Source organism: Microcaecilia unicolor, chromosome 6, assembly GCF_901765095.1.
Source record: "Microcaecilia unicolor chromosome 6, aMicUni1.1, whole genome shotgun sequence".
Classification (NCBI taxonomy): domain Eukaryota; kingdom Metazoa; phylum Chordata; class Amphibia; order Gymnophiona; family Siphonopidae; genus Microcaecilia; species Microcaecilia unicolor.
Genome location: NC_044036.1, coordinates 114,978,265 through 115,004,332, shown reverse-complemented (window position 1 = coordinate 115,004,332; position 26,068 = coordinate 114,978,265). Strand labels below are relative to the sequence as shown.

Below are 26,068 nucleotides of genomic sequence, written 5' to 3'. Positions count from 1 at the left end.
TTAAATCTAGACTGAAAGCCCACCTATTTAACATTGCTTTTGACTCGTAACCACTCGCCTCCACCTACCCTCCTCTCCTCCTTCCTGTACACATTAATTGATTTGATTTGCTTACTTTTTTGTTTTTTTGTTTTTTTTGTCTATTAGATTGTAAGCTCTTTGAGCAGGGACTGTCTTTCTTCTATGTTTGTGCAGCGCTATAGAAATGCTAAATAGTAGTAGTAGTAGTAGGTCTGCATTATTCAGTTAGCACATGCTAATGTCAGTACGCTAGCTGAATAGCACATCCACATCCAATCTCTGCCCTGACACACGCACTCCATAAAGTGTAACAAAAAATGTCCACACAGTTAGCCTGCACACAGATGACAAAACTAATGTGGAATGCTTTAAAGGCCATTTTTGATGCATTAGGTGCACAATAATAATACCTAATGCCGGTCCCACAGAGATGTAAAACATAAGGGATAGATAACAAAATTGGGCAATATAGAGAAACAGAAACAAGCATCAGCAGAAAGTAAATGGAAGACAATATGTAGAAAAAAAATCCCTCAGATAATAAACAGTAAACCAAACAATCTTATTTTCAGTTTGATTGGAATATGTTACTTTTAAAGTTTTAATATACGTATTACATATGCAAAAATAACAGTCATAGTAAAGGTAATGGGATTTGATATACCGCCTTACTGTGGTTACAATCAAAGTGGTTTACATATTATATAGAGGCATAGGAGCCAACTTTTCAAAATATTTTGGAATGCTAAACCTGAAGGAAATTATCCTTCCCTGGACACTGTCAAGGACTTTTGTCAATATCGGGGGTGGTCGAGCACCCACAAGGCTGGCTCCTATGTATGCAGATACTTATTTTGTACCTGGGGAAATGGAGGTGGAAGATTAAAAAAAGGAATTAAACAAATGCAGTCACATAGAGAAATGTGTTCAAAATCTGACCAAAAAATTGGGAGCTCTACTTACATTCTTCCTACACTCCATACTGTGCTATGTACACAAGTCGCACATTGATGATGCAATAATGTCCCATTCTGTTTCCTTTTTTTGTGGATGCATGGAGGAGTAATCTAATAGCTAGACCAGTGGGCTGAGAACCAGCAGAGTCCAGTTCAAATCCCACTGCAACTCCCTGTAATCTTGGATAAGTCACTTAGGGGCCCTTTTACTAAGCTGCATAAGTGTCTACACGCGCCCAACGTGTCTCAAAATGGAGTTACCACATGGCTCTTGTGGTAATTTTATTTTTGGCATACGTCTGATATGCACGTCTGAAAAATAATTTTTATTTTCGGATGCACGTATCGGACGCGCGCTAAGTGGCATTTGACTCGTGTAGGTTATTACCGCCCTGTTACTGCGTGAAACTTTACCGCTAGGTCAGTAGCTGGCAGTAAGGTCTTAGACCCAAAATGGACGTGCACCAATTTTGATTTTGCCACATGTCCATTTTTGGCAAAAATTTAAAAAAAGCATTTTTTGCAGGTGCGTTGAAAATGGATCTGCGTGTGCCCAAAACACGCACCTACACTACCACAGGTCATTTTTTGGCGCACCTTAGTAAAAGGACCCGTTAACCCTCCATTACCTTAGGTACAAACTCAAATTGTGAACCCACCAGAGACAGAAAAATACTTGCTGTACCCCGAATGTACACTGCTTCAATGGTTTGCAGGCAGTATATAAGACATTTTACATTTTAAAAAAGATCCCTCATTAGACGTTTCATTAGCAATAGAGCAATTTTATGTAATTTCTACTGTCTTTCAATAAAGCAAGCAAAACATATCTGTAAGATACAAGATACCTTGGTGTTGGAAGATAAGAGTTCTAGACAGGCACTGTAACACTTCAGGGGAAATGCAGGATTCAGGGCTTCTCAAGAATTAGAGCATCATCTAGCTCTAATTTGTGACCCTTGGCAATCAGCTTCAGTTCTTGCTACTATCTATGAGCCCTGTTCAGTCATAAGAGGAGAAAAACTGGACTCACCATTTCTCTGTCAATGTCTGCAGACGCTGTTCTGTCCCCAGATTGCGAGTTGTAGGTTTTCCCGTCTCTGCTGTACTCTGTGGCACTTCCTTTCAACACTTCATACTAATTTCAGACTTTTTCCTGTTGATCAGGATTCTGTTAAGCCTCCATTAACCATTTACAATGTCTCTGGTTTGGCTTTTAAGCAACTGAAGAGTGAGAATTTGTGAGAACACCCCTTAATGCATTGAATAAGATTTGTTCTAAAATACCAAATTAAAGCCACGGCAAACAAAAGGCAGAATTAAATTAGGAGGAAGCTTGTGACACTGTCTCCTTTCCTTGTCACACATGTATTAAACTCACTTCTCTGCAGAAAGGCAGATTGTGCAATACGAACCATTACTAACATAACTTAAGAATAAACATACTGGGTCAGACCAATGGTCCATCTAGCCCAGTATCCTGTTTCCAACAGTGGCCAATCCAGGTAAAAAAAAAAAAGTTACAGTGGGATTTAAGCTTGTGTCCCTTGATTTAAAGTTCACTGCACTAACCACTAAGCCACTCATCTGTTCTCTGGAGTGACACTTCTGGATTTTCATATTGTCATCTGAAATAAGAGCATAAATGGAATATCCCACAGCAGTCAATCTACCAGTAATTTCTAGAGCAGTCTGTGACTTTGCTGTGAGCTTTGGAAAAGTCTGGCACCGTGACACACTCTGACTCTGTGTATGTGTGTGGGGGGGAGGCACTCTACATGTGTGTGTGTGTGTAATACAGAGAGGGCATGTTTAAGAGCATCTAACATAGAAAATGAATACAGAAAGGACTGGATTCAGTCAATGGTGCTCAAAACTTGGTGCCGGAAAAAAGTTGGTGCTCAACGCTAGTCTATAAAGGTTGCGCCGGGTTAAGCACCCTTTAGAGAATAGCAGGTAGTGCCAATTCCCATGCCCAAGAAATTACGCTTGCTGAAACCAGGTGTAATTCCTGGCCCACAATTTGGGTGCACATCCCTGGTATTCTATAACACTGCGTGCAAACTTTCAGAATGCGCCTGACCCACCCATGCCCCTCCTATAACCATGCCCCATTTTGGGTTGCATGCTATGGGATTTGGTCACCCAGTGGTATAGAATACCATGCAGTCAAATGTGTGGGCAAATCCTAATTTGTGCAAATTAACACCAATAATTGATAATGCACAATTATTGCCATTCATTGACTCTTTAATTAATTAAGGTGAATGTGCATCTCAGAATCATGCCCAAATTTTGGCATGCAAATTTGAGTAACCTTTATAGAATCCAGGGGGAAAGGCCCATAACAGCCATCTAATCTGCATAATTTGCTTCCTTTTCCAATGCAATATGCCATAGTCGATCTCTGATGTTTCCCTCCTTTCTGTTCAACCAAGATAGTCCATGTGCATGTCCCATGTTATTGTAAATAAATCTATGGACCCTTTTACTAAGCTCTGTACTCCTCCCAGCAGAGGATATATTGAGGGCAATTCTATAAAGAGGCACCTTTTTAGGTGTCAAGAAGGCCTATTGGGAGCCAATATGCTATCAAGAAAAGTAGGCATCTACTTCTCTTTATACAGTGCTATTGTAATAAGTAAAATATGTGCCTATATTTTAGGCATGTCCACTTATACCAGCCATAGAGCTCTAGGGTAAATGTTTGTACCTAGATTGTGAAGGAGCGTAGTAATTGTGCACCCTGCACATTCTCCACTTGAACTCCACCCATGAGAACATCCACCTCCAAATTATGTTCCATCAAAGATTGTCACATGATTACAGAATAGTGTCTAGCCAGAATATTGCCATTTATATGCATGTGTCCATATAAATGTGCAAATGACTAGAATATCAGAATTTATGTGCTTTCTTGCTACCTAAATCTAGGGGGCTCCTTATAGAATTGTGGTTGCCAGTGTAACTGGTGGACAGAACTGTTTGCTATGACATGCCCATTAAGCAGTGTCCACAATGGATTAAGTTGCATTGGCTTCCAGTAGTTTGGCACATTAAGTTTAAAATTTTGTTGTTGGTCTTCAAGGCCCTGCATGATGATGCTCCTGTGGCCATTGTGAGGGGACTGAAGGCTTATCATCCTTTGAAGGATTTCAGATCACAGAGTGGGTGTCTTTTGGATGTTTCTTCGTTTTGTCAGGTTCATCTTAAAAAAGATTTTGTGTATATGTTCATTGTGGCTGGGCCTACTTTGTGGAATGCTGTCCCTTTAGAAATGTGCCAAATTGTTTGTTGCCGATGTTTAAGTAATGTTTGAAAACATATTTGTTTCATGAGGCTTTTGGTTAAAGTTTTTGTTATAGATTTTAATCAAACCACAGTTTGATTTTTTTTTTGCTGTTTTTATGTAGTATGTTTTATTGTATGTTATGTGTTTGGTTTTATCAGTTGTAACCCACTTAGGGGGTCTTTTACTAAAGCTTAGCTCGAGTTATCTGCAGCAGGGTCCATTTTATTTCTATGGGCCCTGTTGCAGATTACTCGAGCTAAGCTGTGCAGGGGCGCAGCCACTTTCCCTCCAGGCCCCTGGCCCGGGGTTTAAATCTTTTTTTTACCTCCGTCGAAGCGACTGCATCATTGAAAGCCCTGCCCGTCAAGCCTTCCCTTCGTGAGTCCCGCCTTCTGACGTCATTTCCTCTTCCTGCGAGGGCGGGACTCTGAGGGAACGAAATCCCAAAGGGAAGGCTTGATGGGCAGGGCTTTCAATGACGCAGCCACTTCGACGGAGGTAAAAAAGATTTAAAGCCGAAGCTGGCCCCGGTGTAAGTGTTCTTTCTGCTAGGAGGAGATCTTCTGCTGACAGGGCTTGTGGATCCCCTGCCAGCTCAGGTATTTCTTTTGGTTTTATTGGGGGGGGAGGAGAGAACCAGAGGGAGGCTCAGGAGAGCAGGAGAGCACCGGAGGGGGAGAAGGAGGGCAGGGAGAGCACTGGAGAGGGGCTGAGGAGGGCAGGGAAGAAATGAGTTTTCGGGCCCACCTTCTTTGGGCTCAGACCCACCCTAAATTTGCCAGCTGGCTATGCTCCTGATTTAGTAAAAGACCCCCTTAGATTGCCTGGATAGGCAAGATATAAATCTGATAAGTAAATTGTATAGTCCAGGGTATTGGTCAGAGAAGACCAAGCGTATTCTGCTCTGGATCTGATCCAGTCCATCTACCTATCCTGTTGGGTCAAGAATAATCAAAGGTTTCTCCCATTACTTCTGATATCACTCCAACTCCCTCAGGCACAGACCCTTTTTGGCTGTCCCCCTTCTGGCAAATGCACCTCGCAGGCTGCACCCCAGCCTTGAACAGCCTCCTATCCTAGAACCTGCATTCAGGCTGGACTCCCCTTGTCCACCTGAAATTCTTACATCTTCTCAGTTACTGCTTATAGGGGCAGCAACTTCCAGCCCAAGTTTATTCTGCACTCCAGAATCCCCCCCAATACTCCCAAAGGTCCTGGTGGGGGTATAGGCAACCAAAGACCTCTTGTTCCCTACTACAATCCCTTTTATTATTTTCAAACTCCACCCTTGCTGTCACTCTATACAGGGATTATTCTAAATAACAAACTGAAGCTTGTAGCTCTGTTCATCAACTATTCAAATATCGAGATATCTACAAATGTCGATGTTTAATGTTGTTAGTATCAGAGGAAAAGCCTCAAATAAATGCTGGGACACTCCTTTGTCAATCTTTGATTTAAAAATTGACAAAGGAGTGTCCCAGCATTTATTTGAGGCTTTTCCTCCGATACTAACAACATTAAACATCGACATTTGTAGATATCTCGATATTTGATTACTCTATACAGGGAACCACTTTATCTCGGTACTGTTCTGCCAACCCTTTTCCTGGGCAGGCCTCCCAAACTAGCATGGACCTCTCTCTCCCACCAGGTCCTCTGGAAAAATCTATCACCACTGTTCTAATAATACCCATATAATGAGGTTATAGTTATACATGTGTAAGGGGAGATTACTGGGGGATAGCAAGAGTGTGAGCAAAAGGGGCAGAGAAAGCAAAAAGCAAGAGAGTGAATGAGGGTGGGGACACAGAAAGCAAGTGTGTTTGTGTGTGTATCTGTGTTGTGTGCCGTGTTTAAGTGTGGAAGGGACAAATAGTTGAGAGAGCAAGAAGGGCTCCAGAGGCAATCCAGAAAACTATAGACCAGTCAGCCTAACATCAGTGCCAGACAAAACGGAACAAATTATTCTAAGAACAAAAGTACTGGCCACGTAGTTAAACAGGATTTAATGGGATAAAGCCAATATGGATTTAGCAGAGGGAAGTCTTGCCTTACCATTCTGCTACATATTTAACATAAGAATTGCCATACTGGGTCAGGCCGATGTTCCAGCTAGCCCAGTATTCTGTTTCCAACAGTGGCCAATTCAAGTCACAAGTACCTGGCAGAATCCCAAAGAGTAGGAAGATTTCATTCTATCAATCCTGGGGATAAGTAGTGGCCTTTCCCATGTCAACAGCAGATTATAGACTTTTCTTCCAGCAACAAGTTCGAGAGCTTAACTATTTATTGAGTAAAAAAAAAAACCAAAACATGTTTTACATTTTTCTACTATTAATTTTAAAAGTATTACCATGTAACTTCCTATTAGTAGTACTTTTGAATGAGTAAACAATTTGATTTGCATTTACCTATTCTACTCCTCTCAGAATTTTGTAGATCTCTATCATATCCCCCTCAGCCATCTCTTTTCCAAGCTGAAGAGCCCTGACCTCTTAAGCCTTTCCTCATACGAGAGAAGTTCCATCCCCTTAAAAATTTTGCCCTCCTTTGAATCTTTTCTAATTTCACAATACTTTTTTTTTTAGATATGGCAACCAGAATTTCACACAATATTGAAGGTGAGGTCATACAATGGAGCAATACAGAATCAGGACCAGGTTTGAGAACCACTGCCATGTGCTCCTGATTTACCCTCATTTTCTGTTATCTTCGTAAATGCAAACTTGCAATACAAACACTAGGTGGCAACATAACACACTTGACATTTGTGAAAACAGAATGTGTGTATGTGACAGAGACACTAGTTTTTATATTTATAATATTACAATGTTCTGAGAATAGCTTACACATAATAAGGTAATATTAATCTTTACAAATTATGGACAGTAATTGTAGATTATGTTCATTTAAGAACTCAGGACCAACATCAAAGTGTGCATATAGAACTGATATTTTTTTCTGTATTTCAAAATTTTATTTGCACAAATTAGACAATAAATAAAAACATCAATACATATCAGAACAATATGGGAATGTTACAGTACAGCACATATTAATTCTGGAAAAAATCTATTTTTTCCTTCAAAATTGAGGAATGGGTTTCATACAGAGTGGCCTAGTGGTTAGGGTGGTGGACTTTGGTCCTGGAGAATTGAGGAACTGAGTTCAATTCCTGGCACAGGCAGCTCCCTGTGACTCTGGGCAAGTCACTTAACCCTCCATTGCCTGCCACATTGAGCCTGCCATGAGTGGGAAAGCACGGGATACAAATGTAACAAAAAAAAAAAAATACATCTTTTATTGAGTCTTTTAAGGTAAATATTAGGTTTCCCCCCTCCCCCCCCCAGTGATAGTGCTGCAAATCCATAATAGTTTTAAAGAGAGCTGAACTAATTTTGTATGAACTTACATTTTACTTTTTAAGGGGCCCTTTATCTAAAGAGTGTTAAGCCTTAATGCACTCTTTAGCACAAGAAAAGCAGGCTACTACAAAGCACATTGGAGGAGTGGCCTAGTGGTTAGGGTGGTGGACTTTGGTCCTGGGGAACTGAGTTCAATTCTCAGGCACAGGCAGCTCCTTGTGACTCTGGGCAAGTTACTTAACCCTCCTTTGTCCCAGGTATAAGTACCTGTATACAATATGTAAGCTGCATTGAGCCTGCCATGAGTGGGAAAGCACGGGGTACAAATGTAACATAAATAAATAAAATAAAGCATTTTGTGGTATTGTGCCTGTTAGCTTGCACTATCTCGTGTGTGAGGAGAATGGACGTGAAAGTGTTAACTAGCTAGCGTGTTTGCATTAGTGCATGCTAATTAGCTAACACTGCATTAACGTGGGAGCACATAGTGCCTCCTAAATAGGAGGCGGCAAGTGCTTCCACATTAACTTTTTTACAGATTAATACGTGCTAATGTAAACATTAGTGCACAACCTGAAAAAAAAGTTTGAAAAATTTATTCAGTTGTGGCGTGTTAAATCTGGGCTTAGCATGCGGGAAAGTCTCAGATTCCACTGCCCTTTAGGAAAAGGGGCCCCTAAATGACATAGAGGGGCATAATCGAACGGGGCCGGCCATGTTCAAGGCCAGCCCCGTAAAGCGGCGTCGCGACCGTATTATCGAAATAAGGTAGCCAGCTGGTGGGAAGGGGTTGATGACGACTGGGGGAGTAAGGGGAGGTGATCCCCGATTCCCTCCGGTGGTCCTCTGGTCAGTTGGGGCACTTTTTGGAGACTTGGCCCTAAAAATAAATGGACCAAGTGAAGCCGGCCAAGTGCTCATCTGAGCCGGCCTTCTTTTTTCCATTATTGGTCGAAACCAGCCATGTCTTAACCACGCCTCCCGTCCCGCCTTCCATACCCTGCCGACACGCCCCCTTGAACTTTGGCCAGCTCTGCGACAGAAAGCAGTTGGAGACGGCCAAAATCGGCTTTCGATTATACCGATTTGGCCGGGTTTAGGAGATGGCTGGCCATCTCCCGATTTGTGTCGGAAGATGGCCGGCGATCTCCTTCGAAAATAAGCAGGCTAAGTATTATGAGCGGAATTGTATATGTGCAGAAGAGGGCTTTTATAAAATTGTGTGGTCAAATACACACAGTACGCACACGGGGGCCCTTTTACAAAGCTGCAGCAAGCACTAATGCATGCTTACCGCAGCAAAAAATGGAGTACCATGGGGCGAGCTGAGGCATCCTATGGTAATTTCAGGATGTGCCTGCTACCCATGTGCTAAAAAATATTTATTATTTTGTGGTGGGGCATATCTGGGGGCAGAGAGTAGGTATGTTCTGTGCTAATTGTGCTAACCGATTAGCGCAGGATTAGCACTTGAGCTCTTACAAAACAAGTGGCAATAAGGGCGTGCAAATCTGTTTTAATGGCCTCGCGCTAATGGCAAAATTAGTCCATTAATATCAACTGTGGAACGCACTACCAAAAGTCGTGAAAACAATGTACGACCACCTAAATGTCCAGAAATCATTAAAAACCAACCAAAAAGGCATACCCCATTGACCCAACTTAAGTGACTAAACCCTGCAACACAACGAAACCAGGGCTTGTAATAGACTATGCTTAACTCTTCCTCTCTATGATTCCCCAGTGTGTCTCTAACACATGAACCTTATCCGACCACATCAACTCCTTGTATTTGTTTCTCTACCGGAGATGGCGAACACCTCTATGGTACAATGTAAGCCACATTGAGCCTGCAAATAGGTGGGAAAATGTGGGATACAAATGTAACAAATAAATAAAATAAATAAATAAAAAATAGGAGAATCGGCCATTGTAGCCTAGCAGTAAAAATGGCCTTAGTGCATGAGAAAGACCCACCTAAGGGTGCACTAAGGCCCCATTTGTTTCTGGAAGGCTCACAATCTAAAAAAAAAAAAAAAGAAAAGTTGAACTGGAACATGAAGCTGGGTCCCTTGATGTATAGTCCACTGCATTAACCACTAGGCTATTCTTCAGACCTTCCTCCTGCTCTGTTGAGAATCCCCATAATACCTGAAGTTGTTAAAGAGCCTGGTATCCCCTTCTGGTTTCACTTTCAGGGGAGAGGAAGGGGGACAGCAGCCACTGGGAGATTAAGGAGGTGTCATGCCTTAATCCCTCCAGTAGATGGCTACTCAATTAGAGCACCTTTCTGTAACCTGGACGTTTCTGAAACGGATCTAAATATGGACATCCTTCTTTTTAGACATGGACTTTTCTTCTCCTTTGATAGTCGGACCTCCAGATTTCAGGCCCTCCTTGTCCCGCTCACAACCCCCCCACCCCCCACCCCCTTGCTATTTGGACCTGCTGCAGTGTTGGACATCCCTATTCTGCCTTTTCAAAATTGGGATTTGGATGTTTCAAGCACATGCAGGGCTGGCCCAAGGCAAGATGCCGTCTGAGGCGGAGCTTACTTGCCGCCCTCCCCCCCAAGCCAAGATGCCATCCCCCCCCCCCCCCCCCCCCCCCCAGGGCATTTTACCTCATCATGGAGACATTCCAAACCCGGCAGCAGCAGCGATTCCCATATACTGCCCTGCTGCTGCTGGCACTTGCCACTTCCCTTTACTGCTTCTGCCTGAGCGAAACAGAAAGTTACTTCAGGCAACCTCAGTAAAGGAAAGAGGTGGGTGCCACTGGCGGCAGGGCAGCGTATGGGAATCGCTGTCACTGCCGGGTTTGGAAAGTCACCGTGATGAGGTAAAATGCCGTGAAACTGCCCCTGAGATGCCACTCCTGAACAGTGCCACTTGAGGCCCCCGCCTCAGGTAGCCTAATGGTTGGGCTGCCCCTGAGCACATGGATGTCTATTTTGGTCTTTTGAGACATCCATATGCTTCAAAAATTAGCACTACAGTAACATAGTAAATGATGGAAGATAAATAGCAGCATAGTCCATCCAGTCTGCCCAGTAAAGACCCCGATGCTCAAAACTCCAACGCCATACAGAACAGCGCTGGAAAAATAGCACCGGAACAGTACAGCAAAACAAGTTCCTAATTCTCAACATTAAACGTATGCAAATATAGGTGCACTGTTAGCAATGGGCATTAAGAAGGTAAGGGGAGGATTGTGCATGCCGCATGAGCACAAAACCTCTCTCTGCCAGGCATGCGCACAAGACTGGAGCAAGCTCTTTTCATATACACCCTCTTCCTCCGTACAGTGCAGAGGATTGGCTGCTAGCAGAGATAGGGCTTTGCAATTGGCAAAGACTTCATATTGTGGAAGGGAGCAAGAATGGCTAGGGCTGCCTCTGGTGAGGGAACTGATGGCTTTTACATATGGCATGTAGTGACTATCAGATTAGGGATGTGTGCACTGCGTGTGTGCATAAAGTACAATCTTTTAGAAAACAGAGATTGTGCTCATAGTTAAACAATATATGATAGAGGGATGTGTGACCACTGGGCTCATTTTCAAAAGAGAAAAACATCCAAAAAGTGGCATAAGTCTGCATTTGGATGTTTTTCTCACAAAAACGTCCAAATCAGCATTTTCAAAACCTATTTTTAGACGTTTTTCTCTGACGTCCGCCAGAAGTGCATCCAAATCTCAAGGGGGAATGCCAGGGGCATGTTCAGGGCGGAACTTGGGCGTTCCTAAGACTTAGATGTTTTTCAGCCATAATGGAACAAAACAAAACCGTCCAGGAATAAAACTTAGATGTTTTGAGCTAGACCTGTTTTTATTATAAATAAGCCACAAAAAGGTGCCCTAAATAACCAGATGACCACTGGAGGGAATCAGGAATGACCTCCCCTTATTCTCCCAGTGGTCACTAACCTCCTTACCAACCTCTATACCAGCCTAGAACAGCATGCAGATCCCTGGAGTAGTCTAGTGTTTGGTGCAGTGCACTGCAGACAGGTGGACCCAGGCTCCTACCTCCCCCTACCTGTTACACTTGTGGAGGAAACTGTGAGCCCTCCAAAACTCACCAGAAACCCACTGTATCCACATGTAGGTGCCCCCTTCACCTGTAAGGGCTATGGTTGTGGTGTACAGTTGGAGGTAGTGGGTATATTTTGGGGGGGGGCTCAGCACACAAGGTAAGGGAGCAATGGTCAGATGTGTACCTGGGAACATTTTATGAATTCCACTGCAGTGCCCCCAAGGGTGCCCTCTTGCTGTCCTGGGATGTCAGGGGGACCAGTCTACTAAAAATGTTGGCTCGTCCTACATCCCAATGGCTTGATTTTGTGCGTTTTGCACTTGGACTTTTTTTTTTTTTTTTTTTTTTTTTTCGAAAATGGACCAAAAAAACAAAATGTCCAGATCACAAAACGTTGTTCGGAACAGTATTTTCGAAAACAAAAGATAGACGTTTTTCTTGTTTTGAAAATGACTTTCTTTCCTATTTGGATTTTTGACGTTTTTTACAAAATGTCCAAAGTCAGACTTAGACGTCATATCAAAAATGCCCCTCCATGTCATTTTTCATAATTGCTACAATGGGACTGGCTACGGTAATGAAATGGGGGGGGGGGCCCTCATTACATTAGTGTTCCTACCGCTGTTTCATATTCTTCCCTCTTTGTCCTTCATTACCAATTGAGATCAACGTGAGACAGCTGCTGGTTTGCTGTTGTCAGATGCTAGTAGATCATGACACAGACACCCTAACGCCAGCCCTTGAGCTGGTATAAGTTTGCAGCGGTATGAACACCCTTGTTGGAATGCCCTCCCACAGGAGGTGGTGGAAATGAAAATGGTAACGGAATTCAAACATGCGTGGGATAAACATATCCTGTTCAGAAGGAATGGATCCTCAGGAGCTTAGCCGAGATTGGGTGGCAAAGCCGGTGGTGGGAGGCGGGGCTGGTGGTTGGGAAGCGGGGGTAGTGCTGGGCAGACTTATACGGTCTGTGCCAGAGCCGGTGGTGGGAGGCGGGGCTGGTGGTTGGGAGGCGGGGATAGTGCTGGGCAGACTTAAACGGTCTGTTCACTGAAGAGGACAGGTACAAATCAAGGTAGGGTATACACAAAAAGTAGCACATAGGAATATATCTTGTTGGGCAGACTGGATGGACCGTGCAGGTCTTTTTCTGCCGTTACCTACTATGTTACTATGTTGTTCTCTGAGCATCGGGAGGAAGGGGAAATGACCTCATTTACATCATTCGGACTACATTAGTATGCTATTTGCACTGAACGTGGGCAAGCTCATTATTTCCTGCGCTAATCCCAATACACACCCTCCTCTCACTCCCCTACCTCTACCATCCTCCTCCCTTACCCACCTTACCTACCCTCATCTAAACAATCACCTCTTTATCTACTATATTACAGCCATATTCTTTCTAATAAGTGCTAATAAGTGGGGAAACGCGGGGTATAAATGTTACAAATAAATAAATGCAGGGGCTAGTCCAGCACTAATGGCCTCTAGCATCCACATTTGCTTCTGAGCATCGGGGCCAAAGTGATTAAGACTGTAACTGTCACTCTGTGTAGGCTACCTCCCTCCCCTCACTCCACCGTGTCTTCTATAAAGTACAGAAAAGTAATTTAACATTTGCCTTGAGTGAAAATGCTCTACACTTGGATTCCATCCTCTTGCTATATAGGGATCCTCTGTGTTTATCCTGCCCGTTTTTCAGTTCCATCACTGAGTTTGTCTGCACCACCTCCACTGGGAAGGCATTCTAGGCATCCATCACCCTTTTTGTGATAAAAATATTTCCTGATGTTGCTATTAAGTTTACTTTCTTGCTGCTGTTTTGCTCTGGCAGCTTCTTCCATTCAACCTTTGCTCTTTGCTCTGTCCCTCAAATCATGCCTAGGGTGATCTGTGAGAAGGGGCATCAAGGCTTGCAAGTTTGAAAAACTGAGTGAAGGACCACAATGTAATACACAAAAATAGCACCTGCATTCATCCCTCCATTGGGGTGTATGGAAAAGACAGAAACACTAATGAAAGAACACAATACAAGAATGTAAACAAAATAACAGCATAGAAGAACCTTTTGTTCATGCAGATCCCTAAGACAAGCTTTCAAGACCACATACTCCCCCAAAAACTCATGAACATCATTTTGGATAATTTTTAGTTATTTTTAAATATTTTATACATATAATTTTCTTAGAATATTTTATTTGATTAGTTTTGTTTCTTCTCATTTTCTCTTTGTGCTCCTCTTTGGTCCAGGTAAGACACTTTTTCTTCCTTAATAAAATGATCACAATTCACAGCAAATCCTTGATACATGATATTACAACTTCCAGTAAGTGCAATTAAAAAAGCAAAGAGGTTTTTTTTTTTTACTATTTTCTTTCTGAGTATCTTTCTTTTGCAGAATCACTGTGGTTAACCATTCCTCCTGTGTTGTGTAATGGACATAGTAAACTTACTTCACCAAAAGTGAGTCACGGTGACAGTTCAAATTAACAGGGAAGGTCAGGACGTAGTCAGTGACCTTTTTAATCAGGGCCAAAGTGTTCTTTGGTCACTCACTGTTCACCACAATGAAATTCCTATTATAAAACCAGCAATTAAAGGAAATATTCTGACTTCCTCACTTCTCCAGTAGGAACAAATTCTGTACATGCCTGTTCCCAAGTAAAAATCTGGAACAGCAAAATTACTGTGTACCTGCTATTACTAACACAACTCACTAAAATGCCTTTCCAGAATTAAGATAGGAATATTTTGGCTTTTCTATAAATGTATTTCTGTCTCTGTCTACATTTATTTTATTTGGTTTTTGTTTAAGAGGAACACAGTCCCGGGTCTTTCAATCGGCATCAGCAGGCGGTAAAGAGAACTACAGTTTAACATGGAGATTGAACTTTGAGATAAGAGCAAATTAACAGATAAGTATTCCCATATAATTTTTTGAAAGGATGCAATCATGGACAAGATGTGATTTATATTGACTGGCTGCATTTAGGGAAGAACTTGGATGTGCAATGATAGATGCCAGTGACTGTGATTTTTCACATGGTAGTCACGTTTGAATTCTGAGCACACCACATTCACATATATATATTTTTATCTATTTTTTTATTTAGTGTTTGAGTTTTGTAATTATTGATCCCTGGTTATATGTATGAGCATATTCTGCAGGCCGATTACAGCAGTAAAAAAAACATAAAATAACTCTGAGTACCTACATGGCACAAAACAACAAGACAGCAGACCACAGGCAAACCCAAAAATAATAAAACAGCACGTGGAACACAGGGCCAGTGCAAAGAGTGTTAGACACGAGGGGGTCTTTTACTAAGGTGCGCTTGCATTTTTAGCGCGCGTTAAAAATAGGCATGCACTAAATGCTAAAGATGCCCATAGGAATACATAGGCGTCTTTAGCGTTTAGTGCGAGCCTATTTTTAACGCGTGCTAAAAACGCCAGCATGACTACGTAAAAGACCCCCTCTAGGCAAACTTTCAGCTTTATTAATCCCCTCACCCCTCCCACACACATCATCTTTTTCCCCCTAGAGCTCCCCCCACACTGATTTTTATTATTGAACTCAACAATCATGATTATCCTAATATTAGTCATCCATCACAAAACAATCTTATAAAAAAAACAGAGATAGACATCACAATTTTATATACTGTATTAAATTACATAATTAGGGCAATTTCCACAAGTTATTTACCCAGGTAAATGGTTATGCAGCTAATGGGCTTTTTGGAAATTATCCACCACCCTGTGGGTAAAGGTATTTTCCAATGGTTCTTTGAGTTGTCTGTCAGAATCTATTATTTTGTTTAGGTGGCAGAGCCGGTGGTGGGAGGCGGGGCTAGTGGTTGGGAGGCGGGGATAGTGCTGGGCAGACTTATACGATCTGTGCCAGAGCTGGTAGTTGAAGGCGGGGCTGGTGGTTGGGAGGCGGAGATAGTGCTGGGCAGATTTTTTACGGTCTGTGCCAGAGCTGGTGGTGGGAGGTGGGACTGGTAGTTGGGAGGCAGGGATAGTGCTGGGCAGACTTATACGGTCTGTGCCAGAGCTGGTGGTGGGAGGCGAGACTGGTAGTTGGGAGGTGGGGATAGTGCTGGGCAGACTTATACGGTCTGTGCCAGAGCCGGTGGTGGGAGGCGGGGCTAGTGGTTGGGAGGCAGGGATAGTGCTGGGCAGACTTATACGGTCTGTGCCAGAGCTGGTGGTGGGAGGCGGGGCTGGTGGTTGGGAGGTGGGGATAGTGCTGGCCAGACTTATACGGTCTGTGCCCTGAAGAGGACAGATACAAATAAAAAGTAGCACATATGAATTTATCTTGTTGGGCAGACTGGATGGACCGTGCAGGTCTTTTTCTGCCGTCATCTACTATGTTACTATGTTTTGACTGCTTCTGCTCTTTGCCATCCTCCCCAGAAGCTGCTGCTCTAGGTAAAAGCCTACTTTGCCTACTGTTTCGACTGGCCATGGAGAAGCAGTTAACATTTCTTTGATTAACTTTTTTAGGCATAAGACCACAACCACCCTTCTATTAAACATATATGTGCATATCCCCCTCATTCTATAACAGTACATGTAAATGTTAGGAACACCCCCAATCCGCCCATGGCCCTCTCATTTCCACACCCCCTTTTTCAACTTGCACGTTAATGCCTATTAAATTTAATTAGTGCCAATAATCAGTAAACAGGCCAATTAGTGCTAATTAGCTCATTTTTCAATTAAATTGCACGTGCAAATTGGGTGCATGTCCAAATATGCACATGCAGACTAAAAAAAAGCAGACTGATAAAAATATAAAATATATTTTAAAAAACTTTATTGAAACAAAACCCAGAGGTAAAAGTTTTTACTTTTACCTCTGGGTTTTGTTTCAATAAAGTTTTTTTGTGTATATTTTATATTTTTATCTGTCTGCTTTTTTTAGTCTGTATCTACTTTAGCAAGTAGTCTGTTGCCTTTTTGATTTTTTTTTGTTCAAATATGCACATGGAATTTTTAGCGACGTTTATAGAATTATGGAGATAATGGCTATATGATTCTAGCAAAAGACTCTTCCTTAACTTTTTTTTTTTTTTTTAGAAAGGACAAATCCATTTCTTTCAGTTCTGTGGGCAGTGCAGAAAGTAAGGGAGCTATGTACCTGGAAGCAATTTATGAAGTCCAGTGCAGTGCCCCCTAGGGTGCCCGGTTGGTGTCTTGGCATGTCAGGGGGACCAGTGCACTACAAATGCTGGCTCCTCCCATGACCAAATGACTTGCATTTGGTCGTTTCTGACATGGACGTCCTTGGTTTCAAAAATCTCTGAAAATCAGAAATGACCATCTGTAAGGACGACCAAATTTAAGGATTTGGACATCCCTGACGGTATTTTCGAAACGAAAGATGGACGTCCATCTTGTTTCAAAAATACGGTTTTCCCTGCCCCTGGATCGGGATGTTTTGCAAAGAAGTCCAAATCGAAACGTGGATGTCTCTTTTGAAAATGCCCCTCTCTGAGTCTCTTTATTGATAATTGCTTTTCCGTTCTACATCACTATAAGAATGTGCAACGGACCATTCCTCTATACTGTTCATCTGCACTTATGCACTATGGGCCCTGTTTACTAAGGTGCGCTAGCGTTTTTAGCATGCGCTAACCGTGTAGACGCCCATATGAATATTATGGGCATCTACACGCAGGCTAATGCTTGGCGCATGCTAAAAATGCTAATGCACCTCGAGCGTGGCTTAATGATCAGGGCCCTATGTTTGTAGTATTATTTATAATTGATATTTTTATAGAGCAGTCAGTTCTAATTGGAAGGAAGTTGGACTAGTATCTATAATGTTATGTCACTGCCTGTATATGATGCATATGAGGTCACTATTTTCAAATGAGTTTTACGCGGATGGTTTCACGTATTCTTCCAGCTTCAAAATGTTCACTGTTTTCACCACACGAGCTGTATGTTTGGTTTTATGAAATTTTCATGTTTCAAAATGCTCAATTTTCTAATTTCAGTTTGCAGATTGGCATTTTCTATAAACGTGATTATTCCCTTTCTTTTGTTACACTTTTTTTTGTTGTATTTCTATTTGGCCACCAGTTTTGGTCACCATTCATATTTTGTTTTCTAATGCATCTTTACCCTACTGCATGCTGACACTATCCTCTTTTTCTATGGGGCTCATTTTCAAGAGAAAAAATCTAAAACTTGGCATAAGGTAGCATTTGGGTTATGGGTTTTACTGGTTAAGAACCCCTGAAACATAACATAACAGTTTATTCCTATATTCCACAAAAGCCTTACAGTTCAATGTGGTTCACAATATAAAATAACTGGTCATAACCAGGAAATACAAACATTTATAAAATACACTTTACAAAACAGAGTAAAAGGGGCTCTATTAGCACTGAAATTATATACCATAGACATTTAAAGTGGCATTATGAAAAGTCCATGCACATTTTTTAAGCCAAGCAGGTTTCTTCTCCATAGGAATTTCCTAATATACGTCATTCCTATAAAACAAAAATAAAGAAAGAATAAGGAATTAGGATTCAGTACATATGAAGATACCACGTGAAACACTCAGATTATTCTGCAAATAATAAACTTAGAAATTCCTTGAGTGAAGAATATCTGATTTATTCTGTATTTTAGTGGTTCTCAATCTGTTCTGTGGGACCCTTAGCCAGTTGGGTTTTCAGGATATCCACAATAAATATGCACAAGAGAAATGTCCCAATGGGTAGTGCCTGAAATTCAAGTGCAGCAAGTTCTTGGTTCTCTTTTATGCACCAGGGTGCCTCTAGCAACCATGAGGGGCTCTAGGCAGGAATCTGTGTGACATTCCTAGTGAGGGGAATACCTTCTATACTCTTCACTTTAAAGGAAGTTTCTTCACCCAGTGTCATCCGAGTAATTGGAAAGATGGCAAAGAGCAGAACAGTGTGCTGGGGTGCAGGATCACATCAGTTCTGTTACCAGAAATATGATCAGTAGGAATTTCTAAGTAGAATTTAAAGGGGTCAATATTTAGCAGTGCATGCAGTGTTTTTTAAACACTGGCCACAACAGTTAAAAATATCCATATATTCAGCATAATGGCTGGCACTGAATATCTGAATAATGTGGTCATTGCTGGAATTTATCCAGATAGCGCAATATTCATTTCGCTATCCAGCTAACCTATCCATGTGACTTAGGACAGCCATTTTGCTGAATAATGCCACTATCTGGATAAGTTCTGGGATGGCACGTCTACACTGCCGCCTCAAACATCCAAAGGAAGACGCCAGCACTACAAGATCTCTCCCATCCAGAGTTCTTGTTTTTCAACCTTCTGCCCTGGTGGAGTGGCTCTAAGCCCTGCCCACCAGTGATGTCATCTGCATCCCAGCGTGCCCTCCTCACAGGCTACAACAGCATGCCTAGTCTGAGGCGCGCGCCACCTCAGGCACATCACCAAAGGGGCATACCTAAGGGGCATGTCACTCACCTTAATGTGCACCTTTGCGGGCAACTTAGGGGCAACGTGATCCTGTAATGCAATAGACTATTATCCAATACTGTCCACTAAAACTATGGCTAACTTGAACTCCATCTACTTTCCACCTCTCAGTAGAGTCACAATTAGATTGTGGACTCCATACCTCTAAATTATTTTTCTTATACTTGGTGGAGAAGAAGTGATTTATCCACCTTTCCTTAGTCATTCCTCTTCAGGAACTCACATTCAAACTGCTTCCTTCTCTTTAAGTAGTAATAATTATCTGCTTAACTGTGCTGATCATATGCAACAGGAAATCCCAATTGTAGTTGGCTAAAGACAGTGTAGAAAAAAAGCATTTTTATAAGGCAAGCTCTACCCACAAGCCCAGGAACCGTCCCAACTTGGTCAATATTTCCTGTGCCCAAGAACCCACCAGAACTTTTACCCCCATTCCTTGTAGCTACATTAACTGCCACTCAACTGCCAGCAAGACCGAAACCCTTAAAGATTTGCTGGAAATTAACCAGCTTGGTTTTCTATTCCTGACTGAGACTTGGTTTCCTCTTCAGGACAATCCATGACTACAACTATGTCCCTCAGGATATCAACTTATGCATTTATCTGTGTCAAATCAAAGCGATAGAGGTCTCATTATACACAGATCCTTTTTTAAGGTGAATCTCCTAGAGTCCATTAGCTCTCCTTCCCTCAAATTTCTAGTTTGTGAAATTAAGGATAATTAATTTGATGACTCATTGTGCTGTGTATCGTGTTATGTCCCTCCTGGAAAACGACTCGAAGCAGAAGAAAATTTCCTCGAGGTTCTTGCCAAATACTCTGTTCTTTATGACTTTACTTTCCTATTGGGACACCTCAACCTTTATTTGAAAATGGCCTCTGATCCTCAGATTATGACATTTTTTTATTCCCTAGAAGCAATTGGATTACAGCGACTGTTTTATACTCCTACTCACAATAAAGACCACCAATTGGATCTGCTAGCATGTACCACAACTTTTAAGGGAAGTGCCTTTTTATCCTTTAATACTGCTACACTGGCTCCATGGTGCAACCACTCCCTATTAGACTTTACATTATCTTGAAGAGAAGCAGTAAAAAAAGATTTATCCCTCAGCACCTTTCTCACTACAGAGACAAGGTTGATCCAGTTGAATTTTGAACAGAAGCTGATAACCAGATTCTTTCAATTCCCTTTAATGAAGATAGCTTTCTAGAAAACTGGAATTCTATATGCAGTGAAACTCTTGATACTTTAGCCCCGACTAAATGCAAATTGAAAATCCGCAGAAACTCAGACAAATGGTTTGACCAGGAACTTCTAAAATGCTCCTGCAGAAGATTAGAGTAGTTTCCCGTACCTAAGAAACTAAGAATGCATGGCGAAACAAGATTTTTACTCCAAGACAGTCAAGAATGACAAACCCGATGCCAGAAAACTACTCTCCCTCCCTGATCAACTAACTAATGTTAACCACCTAGTAAATACACTGGACAACACTCCCCACTTGCCGCAGATCTCACCATCCACTTTCAAACCAAGATTCGATGAATCAGAAGCCAGCTTAATCTATCAGATTTCTGCTGTAGTGCACCATTCTATATTCCCATTTATACTCCAGCTGACGGAATCTGGTTGCAGTTTGACGAGATAAAAGTCTAAGATGACTACTCACAAAATATGCCAAATCATTCTGCTGTATAGATACCTGTCCTCCATATTTAATTAGGTCAACTTCTCCAACTTTATTTGTAGCCCTCACCAATGGCTACATTTCTATTTGCTTTTTGAAAAATTTCCCGCTGTTGGAAATTACATTGTACTTATATCCATACCTAAAAACCCCAAATTGACTATTGGGCTCATTTTCAAAAGAGAAAAACGTCCAAAATGTGGCATGTCTGCATTTGGACGTTTTTCTCGCAAAAACATCTAAATCGGCATTTTCAAAACCTATTTTTAGATGTTTTTCTCACAACAACGTCTAAATCAGCATTTTCAAAGCCTATTTTTAGATGTTTTTCTCTGAAGTACACCAGAAGTGAGCCCAAATCTCAAGGGGGAGTGCCAGGGGTGTGTTCAGGGTGGAACTTGGGTGTCCTAATACCTAGACGTTTTTCAGCCATAATGGAACAAAACAAAACCGTCTACAACTAAAACTTAGACGTTGTGAGTTAGACCTGTTTTTATAACGAATAAGGCACAAAAAGGTGCCCAAAATAACCAGATGACTACTGGAGGGAATCAGGAATGATCTCCCCTTATTCCACCAGTGGTCACTAACCCCTTCCCACCCCCCCCAAAAATGTGATGCAAAACATTACTTGCCAGCCTCTGTGCCACCCTCAGATGTTATACTCAGGTCCATCAGAATAGCATGCAGGTACCAGGAGTAGTTTAGTAGTGGTGCAGTGCACTGCAGATAGGTGGACCCAGGCTCCTACCTCCCCCTACGTGTTACACTTGTTGAGGAAACTGTGAACCCTCCCAAACTCACCAGAAACCCACTGTACCCACATATAGATGCTCCCTTCACCCATAAGGGCTATGTAAGTGGTGCACAGTTGGGGGTAGTGGGTTTTGGGGGTGCTTAGAAGACAAGGAAAGGGAGCAATGGTGAGATGTGTATCTGGGAGCATTTTATGAAGTCCACTGCAGTGCCCCCTAGGGTACCCTATTGCTTTCCTGGGATGTCACTTTTCCATTATTCTACCTGATGCCAAGCTTTCTATTTTGTATAACATCTGAGCCCTTTCTCTATTGTTTATCAGTAGATTTGGGCTTTGAATTCAGATCTATAGATAAAAAAAGGAGGCCTCATTACATATATCTAAATACCAGAGTGCTATTTTTCCATACTTCATAGCAAGAGTGTACATTCCCTAATTACCTGTCCCAATGCAATTGAAGCTTTTTACCTCCTCAGTGCATGTAAATGGTTTCATCCCTGTGTGGATTGTCTGATGCCATATGAGGCTTTCTTTCCAACCAAAGCTTTTACCACACTCAGAACATGTAAATGGTTTCACTCCTGTGTGCATTTTCTGGTGCACTGTAAGGTTTCCCTTCCAGCGGAAGCTTCTACCACACTCTGCACATATATATGGTTTCACTCCTGTGTGGATTCTCTGGTGCACTGCAAGCAATGCCTTGTTTCTGAAGCTTTTACCACACTCAGAACACACAAATGGTTTTACACCTGCGTGGATTCTCTGGTGAACTATGAGGGATGTCTTGCCTGTGAATCTTTTACCACACTGAGGACATGTAAATAATTTTACTCCTGTGTGGCTAGCACCACAGTCAGAACAAGCACTAGTCTCTCATTTTTCTGAATGTATTTGATATTTTGAAATATTAGTCTTCCTACAAAATAATTTTTCAGATTTAATAGAACTGACTGATTCTACAGCAGTTTGAACTTTGTTATCCTCTATGAATGCTTTCCTGTGACTGAAACTTTTCTTATAGTCTGTATCCTAATGGCTTGATTTTGTGCGCTTTGCATTTGGACGTTTTGTGTTTGGAAATGGCCCGAAAAACAAAATGTCCAAATCACAAAACATTTTTCAAAACAGTATTTTCAAAAGAAAAAGATAGACTTTTTTTGTTGTTGAAAATTACCTTCTTTCCTGTTCAGAATTTGGACATTTTGTGTAAAACATCCAAATTCAGATTTAGACGTTATATCAAAAATGCCCCTCTATGTCTGATGTGAGCAATTATCAGCCAATTGTGTCTACCCCTCTATTTGTCAAGATCATGGAGGGCTATATGGCTGAACAATTGGACTGTTATTTGCAAAAATTTGACATCTTGCATTCCTCTTAGTCTGGGTTCAGGAAGAATCACAACACTGAAACCATGGTGTCAGCTTTGATAGCTTATGCTAAAGAGCTATTTTGTAAAGGTCACTGTGCAATTGTTATTCAGTTTGACTTAAGCAGTGCATTCGATTTAGTTGACTTTGAACTGATGACCCACGTTCTGAATCACTTCGGCTTTCAAGGTTCAGTGTTACCCTGGTTCCAAGGTTTTCTAACCTCTTGCCGCTATATTGTGAGGAAAGATGATATTCTTTCTAATAGATGGAGCCCTTCCAGTGGGGTCCCACAGGGCTCCCTACTCACCCCCTTCCTCTTCAACTTATTAATGCAATCTCTGGACATCATTCTTGATAAAGCTAAGATAAAACATTTTATCTATGTGGATGATATCACCATAATTATCCCTGTCTCTCAACTATGGTCTGACATAGCATCCCTTACCGGCTCCTGTGTCTGTGCAATAGAAAATTGAACTGCTTTCCATAGGCTTAAACTTAACAAGAGCAAAATCAAGTTCTTATGTCTGGGCACTGAACCAGACCCTACATATGCCGAGTCACTATTGGAAGGAAACCAATTTTCTCTGGATCTTCACTCAAAAATCTTAGCAGTAGAGATAGATCACCTGCTGTCTATGCAGAACCATACCCAGTCAATTATTAAACAATCCTTCACTACACTCAGAAAACTGAGGATATTCAGAAAATACTTCAACCTAGAAGCTTTCAGACTCTTGGTCTAATCCTTATTTCTCCCCAGACTAGATTACTGCAACCTAGCACTAGCAGTCTGTTTTAAATCAGTGATTCGTCAATTGCAGCATGCGCAGAATTCCGCAGTTCATTTGATCTTTGGACTACTGCAGTTTGAACCACTGCAAACCTATCACTCCAAACCCCACTGGCTAGCAATTGAGAGAATACAATTCAAACTAGGTACTACTACCTTTAAAAGTCTTGCAGGGGGTGTTCATGAATACATTTAGTATCCTTGTTATGTGATCCTTCTTCTAGGCACAACACCCGCAACTCCATCCAGCTTAAATTTCCAATGCACAAGAACCTAAAGGCAATCAAGCATCTTACTCTATCCATCCAATACCAGCTAGCCAATCTATGGAAACAACTACCATTATCCTTGAGATCATGCACCCAATATCTTCAATTTAGAAAACTCCTAAAAAACCTTCTTATTTTGCAAGGCAGGTCTATTCAATGCTTAATTTACGTATTATTACCTTGATGTTAAAATTATTCATTCATTCATTTAGTATACCACTTAGACCTAAGCATTTTCATTTTACATGTGCTGGGTCTGTTCCTAGTGGGCTCACAATCTAAATAGTACTGTACATTGTACTACTGTGGTAATGTACAGTTATGTGAATTGCCCAGGGTCACATGGAGCTGCAGAGGGAATTGAATCTGGTTTGCTAGGATCTCAACCCACTGCTAACTATCAGGCCGAAGCAGGAATTGAACCCAGCTCCCCAGGTCTGCAACCTGGTACATTAACCATTAGGCCACTCCTTTAACACAGCTTTGTAAACAGGGCCCCTAGTTTTAAGCACTTCAAAATATGAATTCAGGAGCCTATTTTCAGCCAAAAGATTAATGGCTTCTTTTACAAAGCTGCGCTAGCGATTCCCATGTGGCAAATGAGAGGAAGCCCATAGGAAATGAATGGGCTTCCTCTTATTTACTGTGCAGGAATCGCTAGCGCTTTGTAAAAGAGGCCTTAAGAAACCTGCATTGATTCAACTGAAAATGAGAGCCTCAATTTGGCTCTTTGATAAAGCTCCAAATTAAAGCACTCAGCATAATTAGAAATTTGATTCTAAACTGTAATTAGTTCTATTACATTCTACAGTAATACAACTATTAAGCGAATGCTACATACCTGTAGAAGGTATTCTCCGAGGACAGCAGGCTGATTGTTCTCACTGATGGGTTGACGTCCTCGGCAGCCCCCTCCATCGGAAAAGTTTACTAGCAAAGGCCTTTGCTAGTCCTCGCGCGCCCATGCGCACCACGCATGCGCGGCCGTCTTCCCGCCCGAAACCGGCTCGAGCCGGCCAGTCCAGTATGTAGCAAGACAATACACTTCAAGGGAAGACTCAACTCCAAAGGGGAGGCGGGCGGGTTTGTGAGAACAATCAGCCTGCTGTCCTCGGAGAATACCTTCTACAGGTATGTAGCATTCGCTTTCTCCGAGGACAAGCAGGCTGCTTGTTCTCACTGATGGGGTATCCCTAGCCCCCAGGCTCACTCAAAACAACAACCATGGTCAATTGGGCCTCGCAACGGCGAGGACATAACTGAGATTGACCTAAAAAATTTACCAACTAACTGAGAGTGTAGCCTGGAACAGAACAAACAGGGCCCTCGGGGGGTGGAGTTGGATCCTAAAGCCCAAACAGGTTCTGAAGAACTGACTGCCCGAACCGACTGTCGCGTCGGGTGTCCTGCTGCAGGCAGTAATGAGATGTGAATGTGTGGACAGATGACCACGTCGCAGCTTTGCAAATTTCTTCAATGGAGGCTGACTTCAAGTGGGCTACCGACGCAGCCATGGCTCTAACATTATGAGCCGTGACATGACCCTCAAGAGCCAGCCCCGCCTGGGCATAAGTGAAGGAAATGCAATCTGCTAGCCAATTGGATATGGTGCGTTTCCCTACAGCCACTCCCCTCCTGGGATCAAAAGAAACAAACAATTGGGCGGACTGTCTGTTGGGCTGTGTCCGCTCCAGGTAGAAGGCCAATGCTCTCTTGCAGTCCAATGTGTGCAGCTGACGTTCAGCAGGGCAGGAATGAGGACGGGGAAAAAATGTTGGCAAGACAATTGACTGGTTCAGATGGAACTCCGACACAACCTTTGGCAAGAACTTAGGGTGAGTGCGGAGGACTACTCTGTTATGATGAAATTTGGTGTAAGGGGCCTGGGCTACCAGGGCCTGAAGCTCACTGACTCTACGAGCTGAAGTAACTGCCACCAAGAAAATGACCTTCCAGGTCAAGTACTTCAGATGGCAGGAATTCAGTGGCTCGAAAG

General features: G+C 42.2%; 1 protein-coding gene across 1 annotated transcript in view; it reads right to left on the bottom strand.

Annotated features, from left to right (window-relative positions):
• Nucleotides 1-26,068, bottom strand: part of LOC115472463 (P-selectin-like) — a 236,269-nt gene that overhangs the window by 145,852 nt on the left and 64,349 nt on the right. The window contains exons 10-11 of the mRNA XM_030206753.1: nucleotides 18,188-18,194; nucleotides 2,011-2,115 (exon numbers count right to left, since the gene is read on the bottom strand). Coding sequence (XP_030062613.1) covers nucleotides 2,011-2,115; nucleotides 18,188-18,194 — 112 coding nt within the window. The remainder of the gene's footprint in view (nucleotides 1-2,010; nucleotides 2,116-18,187; nucleotides 18,195-26,068) is intronic.